The sequence below is a fragment of the Rhea pennata genome, chromosome 12 (assembly GCF_028389875.1).
Source record: "Rhea pennata isolate bPtePen1 chromosome 12, bPtePen1.pri, whole genome shotgun sequence".
In the NCBI taxonomy this organism is placed as follows: domain Eukaryota; kingdom Metazoa; phylum Chordata; class Aves; order Rheiformes; family Rheidae; genus Rhea; species Rhea pennata.
Window position 1 is genome coordinate 24,186,812 of NC_084674.1, and position 21,419 is coordinate 24,208,230.

Sequence of the window (21,419 nt, forward strand, 5' to 3'; positions counted from 1 at the left end):
TGGTCTGGAATACTTGTCCTGATCAGAGTTGTCATCTATCCCTGGCCATTTCTATCTGACAAACTTATATTAAGATCTGTTTCTTTGGTAGCTCATATAGTGAGCCAGTTGGATGGGGGGTTGGTTTTTGTTTTTTTTTTGTTCTGTTTTTTTTAATTAGGGTGATAGGCCACCCTTAGGGCATCTATCTCTAGAAATGGAATTCCAGTAACAACTGAGTTTTCTTTTTGGCTACAGTTTTTTTAATAATAAATTGGAACAGATTAAAGTTTACGAATTTCATAAATTAAAGCTACTCACAAAGCTGTTTGTCTCTTGCAGAAATAGTTAACAACAAGATATTATTAATTAAAATCTGCCTAATCAATGTGCCAAGAAATAACTGTTCTCTCAACATAGGACTGTGTAAAATAGTAAAACAAAGGAGGGAATTTACAATTCTGGGTGGCTGTAGGGATCTGAGAAAGACTAGAGGTGTTTCAGCATGACAGCGTATGGCTGAGAGGGGTGACTTTATGTTTAAATTCTTTATTTCAGTGTCTAACAAAATGGAAAACGAATAGTTTTCTTGAATATTCCTTGCAAGCATGTCTATTCCTTACCTGCTTGAATGCTATCCCCTTGCAGAGCCAGTTCTAATCCCTGAGAAGAGCTGCTCTCTTGACTGAAAATACTTGTTTCACAGTGCTAAGAACAGATATGCTAACCCCCCTCCCGCCCCGAGGCAACAGTTGTGTTTGCATAGTTCATTTCCATCATTTCTGAAGATGAACTTTCACAATATCCTAAGACAACTGATATAGTTTACAATCACTTCCATAAAGAGTGGTTAAATAGGTGCTAAAACTGAACAGCAGACTAGTTCTTAGCCTTAGAAATCTTAAAAGCTGTGAGACTGACTTTTAAAAACATCAGCTAATGAAGTTGTAGTCTGCCTTCATGCATGTGACTGAGATACAGCAAAACAAATACCAAAAGAGTGTTGAAGAAATTTACTGTTGTTCCTTTTATTTAATGGTTAGGACTGTTCACCCCAGTGAGCTTGCCAGGATGCCTACAGGAAATTTCTCCCACGTAAGAAGCACTCTAGAGACAGAACTTAAGATTTCCAGGCGAAGGACAGCATGAGAACTAATCTATGATAAGAGGTTCTTCACATGTTACCTATTTTCTCTCTCTTCCAGCCGGTCACTGGTTTCTCAGCAATGGCAATCAGGAGCTGAGCGAGGGTGAATGCACACTGAAAGCTGGGAACACTCTGCTGGAAATTCACTAGATACTGGAAACTCTCACTGGGGATGACAGGAAAGACAAATGGTAAAGACAGTGTAAACAGGGTAATCTCCCAGAAACACATAAATAAAAAGGATCAGCTTGGATTCCACATCTCATCAGCCCAGTGTTTTGTCTCAGGCAGTGCCTTTTAACTATCCTGAACATATTTATTCCTTCTGTGAATCCTACTGACTTCCTGTTCTCAAATAGCATACATATAAATGAGATTCACAGACTAATCTTATAATCCAGTAGCTCCTTTTTATTAGCTTTGAATGTATTGCCATTCATGCATTGCCATGAATACAAAGCTCTTCTCTGTTAAAAGGCTGAACCATGTGATCTGCTTCCTTGCCCTATCCCATGCCTTATTTCATACACCTCCAGTACAGTCGCTTTTATTAGTCTGGTGGTTTGGTCTTTGCAAGACCTTCCTGGCCAGTAGCACAGCAGAGAGTAATGCAAAGTTTGCTCTGGCTAATGATGTACACTATTTCGGATTTCAGCAACTAACAGAAGATAACTCATTTCCTGATGCCTGTCTACCTCCCTCTCCTTCAGCAGATGCAACCAACAGAGGTTGCATCAGTTATAAACAACTTTCACAATTGTGAATCACCCCATTCCTAGTACAATCAAATAGGTTTCCCTTGTGCAGTGGCAGAAGTTCAGGCTACAAAGACATTTAGAAACCTTTCAAATCAACAGAACTTTGATTCCTGACTGCTTTTCAGACTCCAGACAAGAATTTCTAACCAAAATACATGCTTCAAAGTATTTTTGATATCAAATCCCTTATGCATGTTTCTTCCACTCAGTGTGTCAGATTGTGCCTGGATCTTCACACAGTATCTCATACTTGGATTTTAGAATCCTGACTTTGATGGATAATAAGTCAGTTTTGTCAAACACACCTTTATTCAAAATTCCTCAAAAAAGAAAACAAATAAATACAGAACAACAACAACAACAACAAAGCCCTGCTTGATCCTACCTTATCAGCTCCTCAATAAGAAGAAATTCTGTCTCTCCTGGCTTTAGCCTGTCTGCAAGTACTTGGAGGGCTGACCTTAGCAAGTCAGTATTTTCATGCTGAGAGAATCCATTCCTAAGGGCAGAAAAAACACCAATTCATCATCAAATTAGGACAGTTATAAAATGCAAAAGCTATCTGAGGATATGTTTGCAACAAGAAAAATAAAGAAGCTTGTTACACCAAGAAGAGCCCAGCAACATGAAAATTATAGGAGACTTAAACTGGAAACCGATTTTGATGGCAAGCTTGTATCATATACATTCACTTCATCTTTTTTCAGAGTGGAAAACCTTGTGCACACAGCATACTAACTTTTCATGAGAGTTCAGACCCTGGCTTGAAAGGGCCAGGACATTTCTTGCAAGTGGAAGTCTATATATATATATATATGTGTGTGTGTGTGTGTGTGTGTGTGTGTATATATATGTATATATACACACACACATGAAAACAAGGTTATGCAGACCTGATAAAGAAGTATGTCTAATGAACAGTTCAAATGCAGTGACAATGCCTGGTAACCTCTTAAACTACAAGTAGAAGCCTTAATGGCATGAAAACTGCATAGACCTTCACTGATCCTCTGAACTACCAGATTTCTGTGAAATCATTCACTGAGGATATATATATATGCTGGAAATGCTCAAATATGTCCATATTATAGATAGACTGTAGACTGAATGCAAGGAGTTGATAATGATAAAGGTCAAGTGCGCATTTAACATGCAAAGTAGTTAACAATCAGTAAGAACAAATTATATGTATGAGGACTTGATTAAATTACATAAAAGGAGTTGGAACTTGCTTGCTGGACTTACGTAGTGGTACAGATGGACCAAATATATTCCTGCCTGACCCACAGTAAAGCAGAACTATGTTACTTTCTATCCAACCTCAACAGCAAAACTATCTTAAGCTACACCTGTTGTTACAGGTGCCTATTAAATGTGTCAGGTTCTTCAGTTTACAAGATAGGCACTCAGGAGCAATCAATATTAATGTTGGTTAACAAGTAAATGATCAGTCCAGGAATAGTCGAGGGTAAGAAATTCCAAAATTTCTAGGCAGAATGAGAATCGCACTGCTAGGTGTGGTGGTGTGCCACTTACACTGGTCTTAATTCAAAACCACATGTGTTAACACACAGCCTTAATTCAGTTCAGGGTCAATCAACAGACTTTGTCGTAACTATAAAAGTGTGTTCTTAAAGTCTTCAGCCACTGCAGCATATTGTTCTACACAGCTGACAGGCCATTTGCTAGGTACGAATACTTTGAAGAAAAGAAATAAGAAAAGGAAGCAATAAACAGACTTCACTTGTTTATGTGACTATACACTCTTCTCTTTAAACTCACCAAGCAAATAGGAAGCGAAAAGTTAATAGCAATTGTTGGTAACAAGAGGACATCAGCTGGTGCTCCTGAATGTTCACCCCTGGTCCATCTACCACACCATGATTTTCTGTAACGACTGCCTTAAATACAGAACAAACCATTTATTAAACGCTCTTCCAGGGGAAAATAATGGCAAAGGTTCTATTTACATAAATTCCCATAAACAGAAGCAGCCAAATCCATTCTCCTTCCCTTCCCACTTACAAAACTAAAAATATCTTTAGAGGTGATATAACTTTACAATTCCAAGGCAAAATTGCTGCCCACTAACCTGAAAGTAATTGTGCATGTTCTCCATGTGATTACACAGTGGCTTTAGTAGCTTGACTACATATGTAGCAACTTCCTTAGGAGATTTCTGACACAGGTGGGAAAAGCCAATATCCTTGTAGCTCCTCTCCTGCAGAAAACCCAAAAGTTTATAAAGCTTTTTCATCAGTCTTACCTGAGAAGAACTTCATATGAAGTGCTGCTACTTAGATTGCCTCTGAGCTGTGCAATTCCTGATGTCATACTCTTTACCAGGGAGATTCACAGAATAAGGAAGCTGGCTTCTGCTGAACAAGCAGCTCCAACTTTCAGACAAGTGAATAATATTTCATGCAAAGAATAAAACTAATGTGAAACACATAGCTCATTTACACTTTACTCAAACACTAAGAGACAGAGTCTCTGCACATGGGAACTAAAACAGCTACAGAGACAAGGAAAAAGAAGGTTGAATGTTAAGGAGTCAGTCAGGCTGCTGTAGTAAGTTTCTTATAGTTTAATATGTTGGACCACACAAGTTTTCTTCTTGGTGGCATCAGCCAGAAATGCAAGAAAGAGTCACAGCAGTCAGGGTGATATTCTAAAAACAACATCGTCTAGTGTTCCTCACCCATTATTTAGCGGATGCAGAAGAACAAGAGGAGGAGCCTTTCTCTCGTATTTAGAGACTTATCCTTCAGTTAGAGCAATTAGGGCAGAGACTCCTCCCTCACAGAGGCCTAGCTTCTCCTGTAGCCCTCTGACCTGAGCTACTTCTCACACAGCAGAGCCAGTCTCTCCACGCTGGGTTGGGAAAAGAGTCACCCAAGCTTCAAGGCTACAGGGTTCCCCTTTAGCTACATGCCCTTTCCTGAAACATACAGGGAATCAGATGCTGCAAACAGTTTAGCAAGGGAAGCAATACAGAAGTGTCTTTTGAAAGGGCAAGGGCTGCTCTGACACACAGTTGGGGGTCAGACACATTATTGATGGGTTTTATGCCATTTAATCCTTTGGTGACTTCTGAAAATAATCTCTCTCAAGGAAGGCTTGGGGGCCACTGGAGTGCTCAGCCTCAGTATTTCCCCATCAATTGCTGCTGTACATGCCTTTAAGAAGGGGACTCGTCTTGTGGGGCCTGGGGTTAGCATGTGTTCCAGCTTCCAGCACAGGTCATCCAGAAGGAATAAAAGTTCAGCGGGCCCCAGCTGCACAACTTCACTAACCTGCAATTATAAGGAAGAACAGTCATTTTCAGGGCTCAGCACCTAACTGCAGTGTCTTGAGATTCAATTCCATCCCCTCCATTTCCAGTTATGACTACTGGCTTAGTGAATCTCAACCAGGGACCAGTGTGGTAGGTGCTAGAGTTAAACATCTCCCCTGTTGCAAGTATGGACTCACTGGTTTGGGCTGTTCAGTGCATAAAGTGAACCTGGCACTCTGAACACAGCAGAGGCAAAAGCAGTAACATCCTACTGCTGAGAGAGAATCCACTTATACACTGAAGTTCAAAATGCCACTAGGATGATAAGGATAAAAAAAGGCTTAAGCCTAAACGAGTCAAAAAAATCACACCACCAATTGAGTAAAAAGTGATTTGAAATAATCCCACACAGCCCAAGAGATCTGTCAAGCAGTCTCTCAAAGGACCTGTATCCTGCAAGCACAGACACAGTTGTTCTTGGAGCAGGCCAGGTGGTACCCCAGCCTCCCACAGGCCGTTCAGCACTACCTGCAGAGGAGGGGGAACTCAAGAATCTAATTGAGCTGACACTGTGCAGACAAAGCAAAAGTCTATTTGTAATCCAAGGAGTATGAAGATCAGGGGGGATGATCTTGGAATGGTAATAGACTTTTGTAGGTCTTTCAGTTAGCTTTAATATGACTTAAACAGCATATAACATGTTCTTGTAAGTTAAGGTTTTCAGACTAAGTAGGACACACAAAGATACCAGAGGAAGAAGAATAAAAGGCAGTAGCTACATTCAAAAAAAGTAGAAGCTGTGAACTTTTCACATTTTAATAATTTTACTGTAGCATAACAAAATTAGATTACAGTTGGACTCAGTCTGCCTGCGAACAGTACAACAAACTTAAGCACTTCTGCTTTCCATATCCATATTAATGCAGTTTTATAAAACTGCCCAGATGATAAACAGGACCCTGCCCTGTGAGGCCACACCCATGACACTGATCCCACATTTGTGCTGAGTTTCCCATCTGCAGATGCTTTGAGACGCTTGCCTTTCTGCACCATTAGTTAAATGTCAGAAGATCTCTCTAACAGGGTGGCCAACTCTTAGTGCTTTTAACATGCTAGAACGTAGCAGCATTCAATATTAAAGGCATTTTCTTTCTGTTAAGTCTATACATGTTATATGGTATCTTTCCCTTTTGTGCAACATTTATATTGCATTATTTCTAATGTAGTTGCTGTACTTCATGTCTACTGTTCTCAGGAAAGTTCTTTTCATCTCAGTGCTTTGAAGTACTTGTTTTTGGCTAATCCTTTCCTGGCACCCAGCTCACAGCCCTGAATCAACACTTCTTAACATCAGTTTCTATCCATTTGAGTAGAACAAAAAAAAGCCAAGGCCTCAGAGAAAGCCAGTTATACAAAACGATCTCGGTATGGTTTATGGCACTGTTACATTCACCTCTGTATGCATCTCTGTGTCCAAGACACGCTTTGTCAGCAGCCCACAGTGCAATACAGTGAACACATCAAGGTCTAACTCTCGGAAGTACGGACGATAACTCTGCAGCTGGGCCAGAGGGTTTCCCGCCTCTCTTTCAGCAGCTGTCTGAAAAGCAAATGGCAGAATTAAGCTGCGGCCAAGGCTGCACATTAACAGAGGATAAATCTTGTAAAATAATGGGACCTATAGTACTATCTCTTGTCATTTCCAAGGCATTGTCTAATTGAGTGCCATTCTGTTGACAACAGTGTATTTTTCTATCAGTTTCCTATCATGCTCTCTAGCTCAAAGAAAGCTGTTTCTTTCCCATTGTCTTCTATATTTCTTACCAAGTTGAAAAAGAATGAATAAAAATTTTCAATAGTTAGTGCAGAGACAAGCACATAGAATGAGAAACATTTTCATTTTGGACTACATAAGGCACTAAAAGTGTTCTGAAAACAAAAATAATATCTATGTAACTGGAATAATCTTTGCCATCTCCTCTCTGTGAATCAACAGCCACCATGAAACCTGTTCTTGGTGAAAGGCAGTGGCCCATAAGCACCACAGAAGATGAAGGCAAATAATTTTCTCTCTGAGAAATACCAGGACAGTAAACTGCCTGCGTTGCTACAATGCTACGTTGGAGGAGCCTTCAATTGATAGATAACGTTCTCAGAGACTTGCTCAATATGGCCCTGTCACAGCAGCTGATGTACGTTACATATGCCTCACAACAAGATTTCTGCATTCTGTTTCTAGTCTTGAACAGAGCATGACATCTAAGAACTAGTTTATGACTAGTACACAGGTAAGAAAGATTCCCAAAATTATTGAAGACTTTATTCCCTGTAACTTAAATTATTTTGTTATATCTGACTCAGTTATCACATCTGTACATTTTGGGAGATGAAAACTGGGTTAAAAATAGAAACCTATCATAGTCATAACCAGAGAATAACTAATAGTATTTCTGAAAATCCACACATCTGCACTGCCCTGCTGGAGTGGCTGGCCTCTGGTAACCAGTTTTCAAAATTCAGATGGTAGGCAGATGTCAGAAAGCAGAATTGAAACTCTCAGTTGCAATTAACTTTTGCAATTAAGAGCTCCTCTCAGTGCTTTTATTTACGCTTCTTTGTTGCCACCTCTTGTCTGCCTTTCTCCCAAGTCCGTGGGAGTATGTAACTACCTTCTCCAGCTCGGAGAGCTCAGTATCAGGCTGATTTCCCTCAGAACTGTCATCCACTTGGGAACGGTCTGCAAAGCAGGTTTTGCTGCCATCAGGCTTCTTTTTCTTGCCTTGAAAAGAAAAATGACTTCAGAAACAAAGACTACACTGTACTCAACACAGGAGGAGCTACTAGGCTTCAAGACAGGGAAATGGTGCAGGCTGTACTTTAATCAAATCTACGTGTGGAACACACATAGACTGTGTGTCATCTGTAGCCAGGATCATGGTCCAAAACAGAGCCAAACACATTCTGGGCTCCCTCCCCAACTGGCTTCTTTTTTAAAACAAAATCGCAGTAAGAAATTAAAACAAGTCTCACTTTTCTTACTTTAGTTTAAACATGTTACAATATAATCGCAAAAATGGATGGTCTTCTCCAAAAATTCTTGGAACAAAACTAGTGTTGCTGTCTCAGACACAGTACTAAGAAAGGAGGTGGACTAGGAAAAGGAAGATAAAACATAGAACTACAGCAGGGACACACAGGGATGCTAAGGCAATAGCAGAGTAGCTCAGTGAATTTCTCATGTTGGTCTTTACTGCTGACAATGCTGGGAAGATTCTCATACCCAAAGCACTGTGTAGCAGAGAGGTCAGAGGAACTACATGAATTTCAAGTAATCATACAAGAATTATTAAATCAATCAGACAAGCCACATCTTAGATCTGACATCTAACTGGACGAGTCACAAGCACTGGGTGATACTTGTACAAGGTCATCCAGAGGACTGATGGTGTGCTAGTGTAATTTTCATTGACACAAAAGATCTCCCTAGAGACCATTGAGTTGATTTAGACCCCTAGGAAAATGGCTAAGTTGGCTACAGTAATAAAATCACTGAGCATGCAGAAAAATAGTCTGTTGGAAAAGAGTTAGCAGGGTTACTGCAGAGGAAAAGCCTGCCTCACTAGCCTGTCAGAGCTCTACAAGGATGTTGACAGCATATGAATAAGGGAGATCCAGCAGGCAGAAGAGATTCAAAAATCTTTAACAAGGTTTTGTACCAAAAAGCTACTAAAGAACTGAGTTGGGATGGGACAGGAAAAAGGGTGCTCTCATGGACTCAAAGCTTGTTAGAGGGGAAGCAGCAAAGGGTAGGGCTTAACGGGCACTTTTCTGATGGAGTCAGCAAGGGTAGTCCTTCAGGAATTGTTTTTTTTACCCAACTTCTTCATAAGCAAATTGAAAAAGGGAGTGCTCAAGGAAATCTCCAACAACCATAAAATTTGGTATATGCCTTCATCTGCCATTTTACAATTGCTGCACCGATGAGGCAGTTCTTGCTCCCTCTCCTCGGAGGAATCATTTCAGGCTAAATTTCATGATGAGGCTTGAGCTGATCTACCAGCCCTGTGGCAGCCCCCCTTCTCCTTCTACCTCCTTCTTTTGCTCCGAGCCACATACTCCCAACACTTGTACTTGCACTGACTTAGGCAGTCTGATCACTGGTTAGGCAGAGACAACATGTTAAAAAAGTGAAAAACTAACCAACCTAGCAGAAAGTAAAAAGCCAAAGTGGCTTACTGTGTCATCAGGTGACCACCAGAATCAATATGAGGGACAGGAAATCAGGCAACAGAGTGGAGGTGTGGGGAGAAGAGGGGAACCTCTCTGTGTATGATGGCAAGAACTATCACATTTGGCTCAAACACAATGAGATGCTGCACACCTAGAAGAGGGGAGAGGTTGGTGTTACACCTATATTTTCTCAAGGCTTCACCCACAGTCATAACACTTACTGATTTTTGTAGCTAATTAAACTGAGCTCAGGAATTGCTTGCAAAGGTCTGGCCTGGGCTTACCTGTCTGAGCACTTCCTTTCCCTCTTTCAAAATAAAATATCTGAAACAATGGATGCTCTTGTTTTCCACAGAGCATAGCCATAAATCTCCTATTGTATTCAAAACTCCTACGTGACAGGTTCAGTCCCTACAGAACGTGTTTGGCATAAGAGAAAGCACAGGAGAAAAGGGCTCTCCAATCTGTGTCATCCGTCCGGTTGTTTTCATTGAATAGAACGTAAAGTTTTGAAGCCCTAAGTAGGTCCAACTTGGCTAAAACACAGGCACTTTTCCAGTCAATGTTAATCTAAATTAGAGGCAGAACTGAAGATAGAAAGAACAAACCAAGTCTTCAGGAATTCAGCTTAAAATCCTGAAAGGCAAGGTCTGTTTCTTCTCTGTGGGAGCTGGAAATAGGAAAGGATGAAAGAGACATTTTCTTGTACAGTAGAGCCACGACAATGTTCCTAAGAGATCAGCTAGGTACAACCCAAAGGACAGAGACTGGCAAGCAGCTCAAGCCACAATCTCAGTACCACAAAGTGCACAAACCCCTCAAAGGCAGAACAACTTACTACTGTAGCAAATACTTTGGCAGGTGAAAACAGTCAGCAAAGGCCATGGGTTGTAAATATTGGATGTTAACCATCATCTCCCCCAAGAAGATGGACTATCACCTACCTGGGGTAGGACTTTTTTTTTTTTTTTTTATCCCCACCTTTGTTGCAGATAAAATAACAAACTAGATATCCATACCAGGAATTCTGTGCTTTTCACACACACAGGTGCAATGGCTGCAGTGCAACATGTCCAGTTAAGCCTCATGTTACATCTATTTGCTTAAACATTTCAAGCTTTCTTTACCATTTTTTTTCTTCACTGGACCAACAGCACTGATGGATGGTACCGCCTCCAGGGCTTCAGAATCAAAAGTAGCTGGTGGTGGGACATAGCCAGGGGTTGCTGAAAGAGCCCAAATGTAGAAAATTGGTTAGTTCATTTCCTAAATAACAAAATATCAGCAAGGTATGTATCCAGAGGAAGTACCCCATGCCTCACTGTCCTGGTGAATGTCCCCCTGCTCTTATGTTCTGGTGCATTTGGCTCCAATCACCCTCACCGTATTTGCACACTACCCTGGAATTATAATTCTTTTCATTCCACTGGTCAGGGAAGATAACAAAAGTTGGGCTGTCTTTGGACATTTGTCCATGTTAGTGATGCTAAAAAAGCTCTGTCAAATCTGAGTCCTTTCCTTGCTGCCCCTGTAGTGCTACTGGAGCAATTTAAAGGTGTCGATGCTGCTCTCTATCTAGGATGGAGTTTATCTGTTGATTTACAAACACAGATCATAATGGAAAGCTTGTTACAACTTGAATACCAGGGAAACATGCTGTTTCTTTAGGATAGAGGCTGGTTTATTCCAGTATCCACCATGTTCAAGCAGATTCTGTTAAGCCTGTATTGGAACAGTTGAAGAGGAACTGAAAGTACATACACAGATGCTTTTGAGGGCTTAAGAAGGGCAGTCTGGACTCAGATGAACTGAAAATAGTAGCTATTGCTGCATGAACTCTTGGGCCGCTGCAAACATGCAGCATATACTTCTTTCACTGACGTTTTAGTCAATACCTTTCTCTTTGCAGCTGGGGCAGATGCAGAACATACATTCACATACAAATTCTTCACAACAGACTGTGTAACTCAACTGCAGTCAATCACATATTTGCTTCATGCTGAATCTGTGTTTTGGAACCAACTCACCTGCTAAGCATTTTCCCAGCACATTCTGCAACTCTGTGATGTTCTGTAGACGAATCAAAACTTTCCCCTTCATCTCAGCATCCTGTTGCTTGCAGAAGGCATTTACAACCTATCGACACAAACCAAACCTACTACCAATAAGAGAGATTTCTACTCCTTTTTACTACTTTTTGTTTTCAGATTAACATCCTCAAATGCCGAATAAGCACACAATATTTAGTACAAGTGGCCTGTGTGACTCGACTCAGACTGCATGAAAAAAGCTCTTCAGAAGCCCAGGAGAAGGTAACATGGACATAATGGATACCATCTATGGGGAGCAATAGGGCAAAACCTACAAGTCAAGTTTTAACAAAAGAAGAGGAACTAGCAGACAGCTGTTTTTTTTAACTCTAGAGAGAGGGTTTTCTACAGTAATAAGAAACAGACATCTTCCTAGAAGAACATTTCTGGGTATGGCTCAGAAGTTGCACAGGAGTAAAAATGTGATGTCCAGAAGGAACAAGTTTTAGAGGGACAGAACTTGCGGAAGCCTACATCTGTGAACACCTTCCTGCATTTAGGAAAAAGGCAGAACTGTTAATAGTCACTGGCTCCCCTGAAAATTGAGAGTGTCTAGTTGTACCAGCCAAGCTCTCCTTTACAGTGCATGTTGATAATTTTGTACTGCTACTTGTGGCACTGGTGACTCCTCAGCTTCCCAGTCTGCCAAGAGAGAGGCAGTCTCATGAGAAGAGCAGGAGGGACTAGGATGTAGAACTGCACCAACATAGCTGGTTCTCTGACAGTGCTCATATACTCAGAATAATCCTAGCAAGGAACATACCAACTGGTCTCTGATGTTAGCAAATACATGGTCCAAATCTGCCTGAAGTCACTGCTATTCAGTGTTTTATAAGTTCAGAGAGGTAAAAAACAAAGCACAGAATCACAGAAAAATTTAGTCTGGAAGGAACCTCTGCAGGCCTCTAGTCCAACACCCTGCTCAAAGTAGAGTCATCTAGAACAGCTTGCTTAGGACCTTTGGCAGTTCAGCACTGAACATCTCCAAGGATGGAAATCTCAACTTCTGCAGAAGTGGAGTACAACCCTGTTCCAGTATTTGACCACCCTTATGATGAAAGTTTTTCTTTTTATCTGGTCAGGATTTCCCCCCTTTCAAATCATGATTGTCACCACTTGTCCTTTTGCTGCACAACTCTGGGAAGAATCTGGCTCCATCTTCTCTACACACTCCTATTAGGTAGTAGGAGACCACAGTAGAAGACCACAGTATGTTCTCACCTTCCCATAAACCCAGTTTTTCTAGTCTCTCCTCATCTCATATGGTCCAGCTCCTCCTCATCTTGGCAGCTTCTGCTGAACTCACTCCAGTATATCAAGGGGAGCCCCAAACTGGACACAGTACTGCAGATGGTGTCTCACACATGCTAAGTAGAGTGGAACAATCTCATCTTTAGACCTGATGGCTACTCTTCTGCTAATACATTAGGGAGAGACTAGCCTCTCTTTCTGATGCCTCACTCACCCTCACTCTCCTCCTGGGGCTTCCACTCACCTCATAGTTGAGATATAGTTGGGGTTTATGAGATCCTGCCTGCAGCATTGAAATTCATTTTCATATACTCAAATGAATCACAGTTGTACAGCTTGCAGCTAAGCAGTAGCAGAAAACACGGGCAAGGCAGTGCTTTGAGACTGCCCAAGAACAGCACAGTTGCTGCTAGCAGCAGCATACAGGTTAAATGGTAGCAAAGAGAAGGTGGAGAGAGCACCAAGATCTTGCTGGAAGAGATTCCCAAAGACACTTCCTCAATAAGAACTGCACCTTTGAAGTCCAAGGCTAAAGTTTCTAAATGCTACTCCTCAGTGCTGCTCCAAAATCTGCAGACAAGACTCCAGACCAACTCTACTCACCTCACGGAACCAGTTGAGAGCATAGAACAGAAGTGAGCACAGAAATTCCCTTTCCTGCTTGGAGAGAGAATCCAGTTTCCCTTCAACCTCCAAGTCAGTCAGATAGAGGGGGCAACCTGGGGAAGAGCAGGAAGAGGATGCATTGGAGTGGTTTTGCTTCCCCATACTCTGATCCTTTGGTCTTTGTATGGACAGTGCATCTTCTTAGTGTCTGTATCAATGCCAATAATCATTCAGAATAAACCCAGTCACTATCTCCAGAGAGAGCAGTTGTCTCCTTTGCCTCCCCTCCGCTTCGTAGGCAACAGAGTGCCTAAGCCTCCCTCACAAATTGAACACCTTTTTCCATGACTGCAGGAAGTCTTTGCAGATCTGTGACAAGAACAAGTCAGCCAGATGGGCTTTGCTAAAAGTCCATTTTCCATACCTAACAACGCATCAATCTCCTCCAGGCTGCCATTGTTTTGCTCTCCAGTATAGAGTCTCAGCAATCGGAAAGAGGGTGACAGACATATTGGCGATATTACCCTGGAAAAAACCAGAAGTGGAGCAGGTTGTATGTTTTCACACATATTCAGGACACCCATCACTCATCCCTGTGTGCCTTGTCCTTCTACATTGCCTTTTCTATGCTTTCTACTTTGTTTTACGGAAGTCTCAGCGTTGCACAGCAGAAATACACCACACTGGAATTGTTTTTCTTGGCTTTGCTCCCAATAGACAAAGAAAAAAAAAAGTTTATGATCATCAATTACTTGGAAAAGTGTTATACTTAACCAAAAATGAGGTCAGATTTGTTTCTCATAGAAATCAAAGTATACAAAATTACATAAAAGACAGTAACTTCCTTTAACATTTTCCAGCATCCTGCTGCTCACATTCTGAGTGAGGAAAATTAATATTTTTCCACAGAAGCAAATAAAGTGGCTATATTTGCTTGTTATTTATACAAAATAGTGATGTCTTTTTTTCAAGCACATCTAAAATCTCAATCCTGCAGGATGTTAAAGTGTCAGTTAAATAAATTCTCCTATTATTTATTTATTTTTTTTTTTAACTTTGATACCCTATGGTTTCATTAGATGTTTCTATTTCTTAGATGCCTCTTACTTTATCTCCCACCCACCAAGTCTTTGTTTCTCAGTCAAATTTCACTTGTTGCCACATGTTTGTGGTTGTGATCAGGAGTACAGTCCAGGTGCAACTGAAGGGTGAGAACAAGTCACAGAATAGTTGGGGTTGGAAGGGACCTCTGGTGATCATCTGGTCCAGCCCTCCTGCTCAGTCACCTACAGCAGGTTGCCTAGGACTGTGTCCAGTTGGCTTTTGAATAACTCTAAGGATGGAGACCCAACAACCTCTCTGGGCAATCTGTTCCAGTGTTCAGTCATCCTCACAGCGAAGAAGTGTTTTCTTACATTCAGATGGAATTTCCTGTTTCAATTTGCACCCATTGCCTCCTGTCCCATCACTGGGCACCACTGAGAAGAATCTGACTCCATCTTCTTTAAACCCTCCCATCATATATTTATAAACATTTGTAAGATTCCCCCTGAGCCTCCTCTTCTCTAGGCTAAACTGTCCCAGCTCCCTCACTCTCTCCTCATAGGACAGAAGCTCCAAGTCCTTCATCATCTTTGTGGCATTTGTTGGACTCGCTCCAGCAGGTTCACGTCTTTCTTGTACTGTGGAGCCCAGAAGTGGACACAGCACTACAGATATGTCCTCACCAGTGCTGAGTAGAAGAGAAGGATCACCTCCCTTGACCTGCTGACAACACTCTTCCTAATACACCCCATGATACCATTGGCCTTCTTGGCCATGAGAACATATTGCTGGCTCATGATCAGCTTGTTGTCCACCAAAACTCCCAGGTCCTTCACTGCAGAGCTGCTTTCCAGCAGGTCAGCCCCTAGCCCATAGTGCACCCTGCAGGACCCTGCACTTGCCCTTGTTGAACCTCATGAGATTCCTCTCTGCCCAAATCATGTGCCACCGACACACGCTAAGTCTTTGGTGACTGTGCTTGAGAATCATTGGTCAAAAACGAATTTTGCCAGCTCAGAGTTGCCTATCCCCAGTGTATGGGGTATGAGTATGGTCCCCAGTATTTCACTAACAATAGAAGAAAGAGCTATTTGACAAATAGGAAATATTGTCATATTTGACAGATGGAACAGGAGGCTGAGACTCAATATTATTTACTCAAGATCATCTAGACAGCCTGAGACAGAACAGTCTGTCAGTTCTCAGTAACAAGCTTATACCTCTAGACCTACCTGGACATGTCTAACAACAGAAAAAGGACAAGAACACAGGAAACAATTTCTCCACCCTGGTCCTAATCAGACATTTTGGCAGGCAGGATTGTGCACAGTGCACTGCACCAAATGAAAACCTAACTTCTTTAACTATGAAACAACTGCAAAGTACAAGTGTCAAAGTACCTTTTACTTGGGTTACTCACTCCATCATTGACCTTGCCAAGCTCACTCTGTGACACCAATGGTAAGAGGTTAATAGCAATTGCTCCCTGACTTTCATCTTCATCCAGATTATACAAAGACTTCAATGGGAACAAGAACATACTGCAGGGAAAAAAAACAAAATTATTTGAGAGGATCATCACGTTGACAAACACAGTTCTTGATAACAGAAACATTACTAATACTGAGCCTGTGTTTAGCATACCCATCCACTGTGGGGTTGAGATCCACCACAAAGTCACTGGGAAAGTCCTCTACCAAACTCTTCCCAAACTGGTCCTATTAAGAGAGGAAAAAACTGCTCAACAAAGGGGCTCAGTGAAGAAAACTGCAACAGCACTGCTGGAAAACGCAGAAGATAAGGCCAAGCAAATGTGCCCTGGAACAACCACAGCAGTGAAGTCCAGAACTGCAAGGAGAACCAGGGCCTGCCCTTTAGAAGCAAAACCAGGAAACGTTATCAAGTATGCACAACCAGTATTTTCCATGCTCTTCAGAGGAGGGCTTGCTTGTGAGCTCCCCAATGCAACAGGGAGGCAGAGGAGCCAGCTGAAAGAAGAAACCAGCTATGGAAAGTTCTCTATCCTAAGAACTGATCATCAGGGTGAAAAACTGTAAAGCATTAGCAAAGTTTTGTTTCATGTGTCCCACGTACTTCACACGCTTACATTGTTAGCAACGATATATTAATGGGTGTGACAAAGTCTGGACAAACAAATTACGAAGAGACCAAAAAAGGTCTGCTCCGCACCAGTTGCATTTCAGGGGACTTGCATTTCTAGCCTCAGGTGTGGAGCTACTTTGAGTGATTGTCAGCATTTCACAACTCCCTAGTCACCTTCCCTCATACTAAAATATACTTCCTGCTCTCTGTAACCAGCAGTGTAAACTGCGCTGTGCCACTACAAAGCCTGATGCCACAGAGAGAGATCAATTCTACAATTCCCATGCTCTCCTAAGCCCCAAGATGACTTTCTACCTTTCTGGTAGGCACAGCACACATGCAAGAGAATTCCTAGGATGAAGAGATGCCCAATGGCCTCTGCAAATTTCTTCCTATTGGCATAATTCCTCACTGTGGCTCCTCCAAGTCCTTAGACATCAGATAGTCTTAACTGTCTGACAGAAAGCCAATTTCAATACTAAGCTGAAAGTTGTTTCAAGTTTACCTTTATCTATGATCCTCAACTGCATGCTCTAAAATGTCATTTAATTTCCTTTAAAAGGTTCCCTCCTTCCTGCTATCATGTAAAAGTGCATATGAATGAAATCATTAAAGCACAGTGGGAAAGGAGCATATCTGCCAGAATCAAAAAACAAAAACAGCAACAAACAAAAACAAACAAACAAACCAAAAAAGAGTTGAAAGAGGATTTTGTATCTAAGCAGTCTCTTACAGGACTCTCAAACGTTCCTACAACAAAAAGTTCTCGGACTGGAGTGAAATCCTCAGATTGACCCCATCCTAGTAACACCTGAAAAACTGCATGTTTCTGAAGAATTCATTTAAATGATTAGGTTCAAACCACTCTAATCATACCAGGAGCTGCAGGTCCAAATTCCCTCTCTGCTTCTCAATCAAGTTGGCAAGTTCATCATAGTACAAAGCCAAGGCCTCTGGTGTTTGCTCACAGCAGAAGCCCACAAGGTCCAACAAGGTGGAAAGCTGAAAGAGAAAGAGCAGCCTACACAGACGAGTACAATACTTGGATATACTGAAGCTTTTACCTTGATTCCCTACCCTTTATCCTGAGGATGTCTGAGAGCTTCAGCCCATGGTGTCATGTCTTACAGAGACTCAGTTTTAACAAGTAATATTTGCCTTTTAAGGACTGGCCATGCTCCACTATGGAATAACATACAGAAGTCTACCCAGAGCCACCCTTAAATAGGGTACTGGCCTTAGAAGATGGTTCTAACAGAATTAAGGAAAAAGCGGGCTAGGCCAATCCTATACCATGAAAGCAGTTTCTCTGGATGACCTGAAATGCACTGCTGCCAAGCTCTGGGAAAGGCAAAAATTGTCTTTCACTTACCGAGCCAAATTATCCTGTTTCTCTCATTTATATTTAAAATGAAGTCTGGGCAGGAGACTTTCACTAGATGTTTGCAGTACTGTTTGTCCTGGGCTAGCAAGACCAGTGAGTCCTATCTAAATACAAGCCCTTGCTTCTCTAAGGCCATTTTTCACAGATTCTTGGCTCTGCAGTAACATGCAACAATAAGGGGCCTACTAGATATAACTCCCAACAGATCTGTATTTCTTTGCCAAGGCTGTGCCTCCAGTCAAATCTCTGTATCTGCCCTTTCTCCCACACTGCCTGCAGCACGTACCCGTTATTGGCACTCACCTGCCCATCACGCTCATTGTTCAGCTCTGATCTCTCCAGTGAACCATCTCCTTCATTTCTGAAAGCAATCAATAATCCTTTTTTTTTTGCTTTATAACACTAAGAGCAAAACGCACTCATACAGACAGGGTTCCCTCTCCAGAAATTGAAGAATTACATATGAAAAAGATGCACTTTGGAACATTATTAAGGAAAGACTTGCTGCTGTTTAGCTCTTTCAGGACAAGATTCGTGGGTTTATTTTCGCAATCTGTTGGAACCTATGAAAACCTTAGTCCTCTAGTCATCACCTCCTCCAAAGGCCAAAGTACCTCACCTTACCATCGGTCTGTTTCTAATATCTGCAAGTGTACATTTGGACAACTACTCAAATTCCTGTTGCTTACTCGCAGGATTCAGAAGGGTAGTTTTTCCTCTGATAATTTGGCTTTTGAGTCTGTCTCCTCCAATATGCTTCTAAGAAATCAGAGCGAATGCTGAGTAAAGTACACCCAGATTCAATGTGCTGCAAAGATCTTTCTCAAGGGCCAGCAGACAAATTTTCCCCACATGCTTGGATCAGACTTGGGAGTTCGGAAGGAATTTCTCCACAGATCAGATAGAGTTTCTCCTTTTTCTTGAAGCACAGAACACACTCCACCAGCTGGGATTATCTGTGCATATTTTATCCAGCAAATTACCTGCCACTGAAGGTGCCTTGAGGCACTCTTTTTTTTTTTTTTTTTTTTTCTGCCTGTAGTCTACATTTTAGGATTTTCTAAATTGCTTCTTGAACTCTGAGACTTAAACTGGTGCCTCTGAATTAGCAAATCTGATGTCACTGCTATGGAAGCAGTTATCAAGAAGTCCACTGAGTGGAGCCGGAGCTAAGATAAGCTTTTCTCTCCATGTAATAAACAGCAAAAGCATTTTATAAAGAGGTGCAAAAGGAGCAAGTTAAGCAAGTTTTTCCAACTCTGGTCAAATCTTTCTGTTCCAAGTGCTTTAATCATTGTCACAGCTTGCCTGGTTTAGCAATATTACTTGTCAATGATTTACAGAATACTTCAGAAATTGTCATGCCAATGTCCAGTACAGCAGCAACAATCTTTCTTCTCACTTCTGTTTGAGATTTCCCTATATTCAAATACGGAGGACATTAAACTATACAGCCTAAGTGTTAGAAACTAATTTGCATTCAGTGCATCATAGTGTCCAAACTTTTTTCTAAGTAATAGAACTTACTGGAACTGTAACAGAACTGACCGGCATTGCTGGTGCCAGTCAAGACATCCACGAATAAGCATTAACAAGAAATTCAGAATGCCTTCAAAATTAGTAGCAGGAGAGCAGTATTAAAAAAGCTGCAGCACAAAACATTGCAATTTGCAGAAAAGACTTTTATATTATTGGATTTGACCAAGATCTGCCTACGCTAAAAGGCAATGCCCCACTCTCTTTGTCCCTCCTCACCAAGCTTGGTCTTAAAGCATGTTAAATTCAGGTTTTCTACGTTCTCTCTCACCTTTTTAGTGCCATACTGCCTATCATGGTAACAGCACCAATAATCCCCATTTGTTTATGGTTAGGGACAGTGCTGGAGAGCCATTTCCTGATCACCATGTGCATGTCATCCTAAAGAGAAAGACACAAACAGTCATCACACAGGCATTTACGTGCATCAGTGACAGTGCTATCAGCATCATCACTTAATGTCCTCTCCAAAGGTTGCAAGATTGTTTACAAAGCTGTAATTCCAATAAAAGGAAAGAACATGCAGTGACACCCTTTATCATGAAAATACTGCTCACAACTCTAGATAAGACTGTAAACAGTATTAAAAATGGCTTGCTTTGACTTTGTCCTAATTAATACACAGAGCATGTAGTTGATTCAGACTTCATCCATGTGGAACAAAAAAAAATTGGTATATGGTCTTAAGGCCCTTCACACACCAAGAGCAGTTCCAGAGTTGCCCTGTAAAACAGTGTCAGCTCCAGGAGGCTCAGGGAAGGAGCAGGTTTTGGTGACAGTCCAAAGATATTCCCAGGTAGCAGCACACCAGATACTGGGATTGAGATATTCCTCATGGCTGCCACCTTCGTCTTTTGTGTAAGTAAACATAACTGTATGACTGTAAAAGCTTCTCTGAAGCAGCTCTGCAAGGCCATGGCAAGTCTCAGTGCAGTATGCTCTACAAGTAACAGTTGTGCCAAAGTGGTTAATCAATTGCACTTTCCCAAAATAGACATAAACAGCCAGAACACTAATGATAGACTAAGAGGTCTCCTGACACTGATAGCATGAAGAATACTTGGCCCTAGAAGTATGATGCTTCCAGAAAGCTGGGAGACTGCTCTTCTGAATGTGGAGAAGTCTAATATTTCTGAAAAGACTAAAGGCAAGCACAGAAATATGTGGCAGATTAGCCTCAGAAATCCAGAGTGCACCCACACTGCTAGCAGATGAATGATAATCAAGAAAGGCTCCCTTTTTGGAGAGATGAGGAGAGAACAGGTAACCACAGGCTCACATGGAACAGCCACCAAGATGGTCCAGAAGAGCCTCTCTGATGTGTTCTGTCTGATCCCTTAAACTTACAAATTAGAGGTGAAAAAAGGCAAAACTAGACAGCAATGGGAGAGGGCTACCAAGTGGGCCCTGACCAAAGCCAAGAAAGAGCTCATTTTCCAGGTATGTAATGTTCATAATACTTCAAAGTATTAGAAGCAAGGATGGAACAAGAAATGCACTGAGCAGAAAACCTGCTTAATATAGCCAAATAGCTACAGTCCTGTGGCTAGCTTAAGCAGCAACTGCTGAAGAAGAACAGCAGTCTGAAGAGGAGAACAATTCAGCAACCCTGTCATGAGGAGGAGCATTCTCAAACTGCAAGACAGCATGTGAGTAAACTCAGAAGCCGCTTCATAGGAGAGGCAAAGATCTCACAGGCCTTTGAAAAATGTCATGGAATCAAACCTGCCCTGGCTACATTGATGCTTATTAGCTATCCCTATCAGTAAGTCCCAGAACATCAGTCCAAACAATGGCCTAAACAGTCTGGCAAGGAAGGAGACTGGTCTGTAAAAAGATACTCAGATACTTCAGAATTCCTGAAAAGGAGTTAGCATTAGCTCTAATTGGATAGTGGTCTTGAGGCAGAGGAGATGGATGTGGGAGATATGTTACACAACCAGTGGCAACAAGACAGGTGATCAAACTGGTAGCAGAGGAAAGGATGGCTATGCCATCTTTTCTTGATGTTCAA

The 21,419-nt window shown here is 41.6% G+C and overlaps 1 protein-coding gene across 1 annotated transcript in view; it reads right to left on the reverse strand.

The window, feature by feature from the left end:
• FANCD2 (FA complementation group D2) overlaps window positions 1-21,419 on the reverse strand; it is a 55,325-nt gene that overhangs the window by 12,522 nt on the left and 21,384 nt on the right. Inside the window, exons 19-34 of the mRNA XM_062585318.1 lie at window positions 19,677-19,786; window positions 18,173-18,230; window positions 17,362-17,487; window positions 16,027-16,100; window positions 15,783-15,923; window positions 13,763-13,863; window positions 13,336-13,451; window positions 11,419-11,527; window positions 10,519-10,617; window positions 7,831-7,940; window positions 6,615-6,761; window positions 5,064-5,180; window positions 3,977-4,105; window positions 3,667-3,785; window positions 2,270-2,383; window positions 1,165-1,292 (exon numbers count right to left, since the gene is read on the reverse strand). Coding sequence (XP_062441302.1) covers window positions 1,165-1,292; window positions 2,270-2,383; window positions 3,667-3,785; window positions 3,977-4,105; window positions 5,064-5,180; window positions 6,615-6,761; window positions 7,831-7,940; window positions 10,519-10,617; window positions 11,419-11,527; window positions 13,336-13,451; window positions 13,763-13,863; window positions 15,783-15,923; window positions 16,027-16,100; window positions 17,362-17,487; window positions 18,173-18,230; window positions 19,677-19,786 — 1,798 coding nt within the window. The remainder of the gene's footprint in view (window positions 1-1,164; window positions 1,293-2,269; window positions 2,384-3,666; window positions 3,786-3,976; window positions 4,106-5,063; window positions 5,181-6,614; window positions 6,762-7,830; window positions 7,941-10,518; window positions 10,618-11,418; window positions 11,528-13,335; window positions 13,452-13,762; window positions 13,864-15,782; window positions 15,924-16,026; window positions 16,101-17,361; window positions 17,488-18,172; window positions 18,231-19,676; window positions 19,787-21,419) is intronic.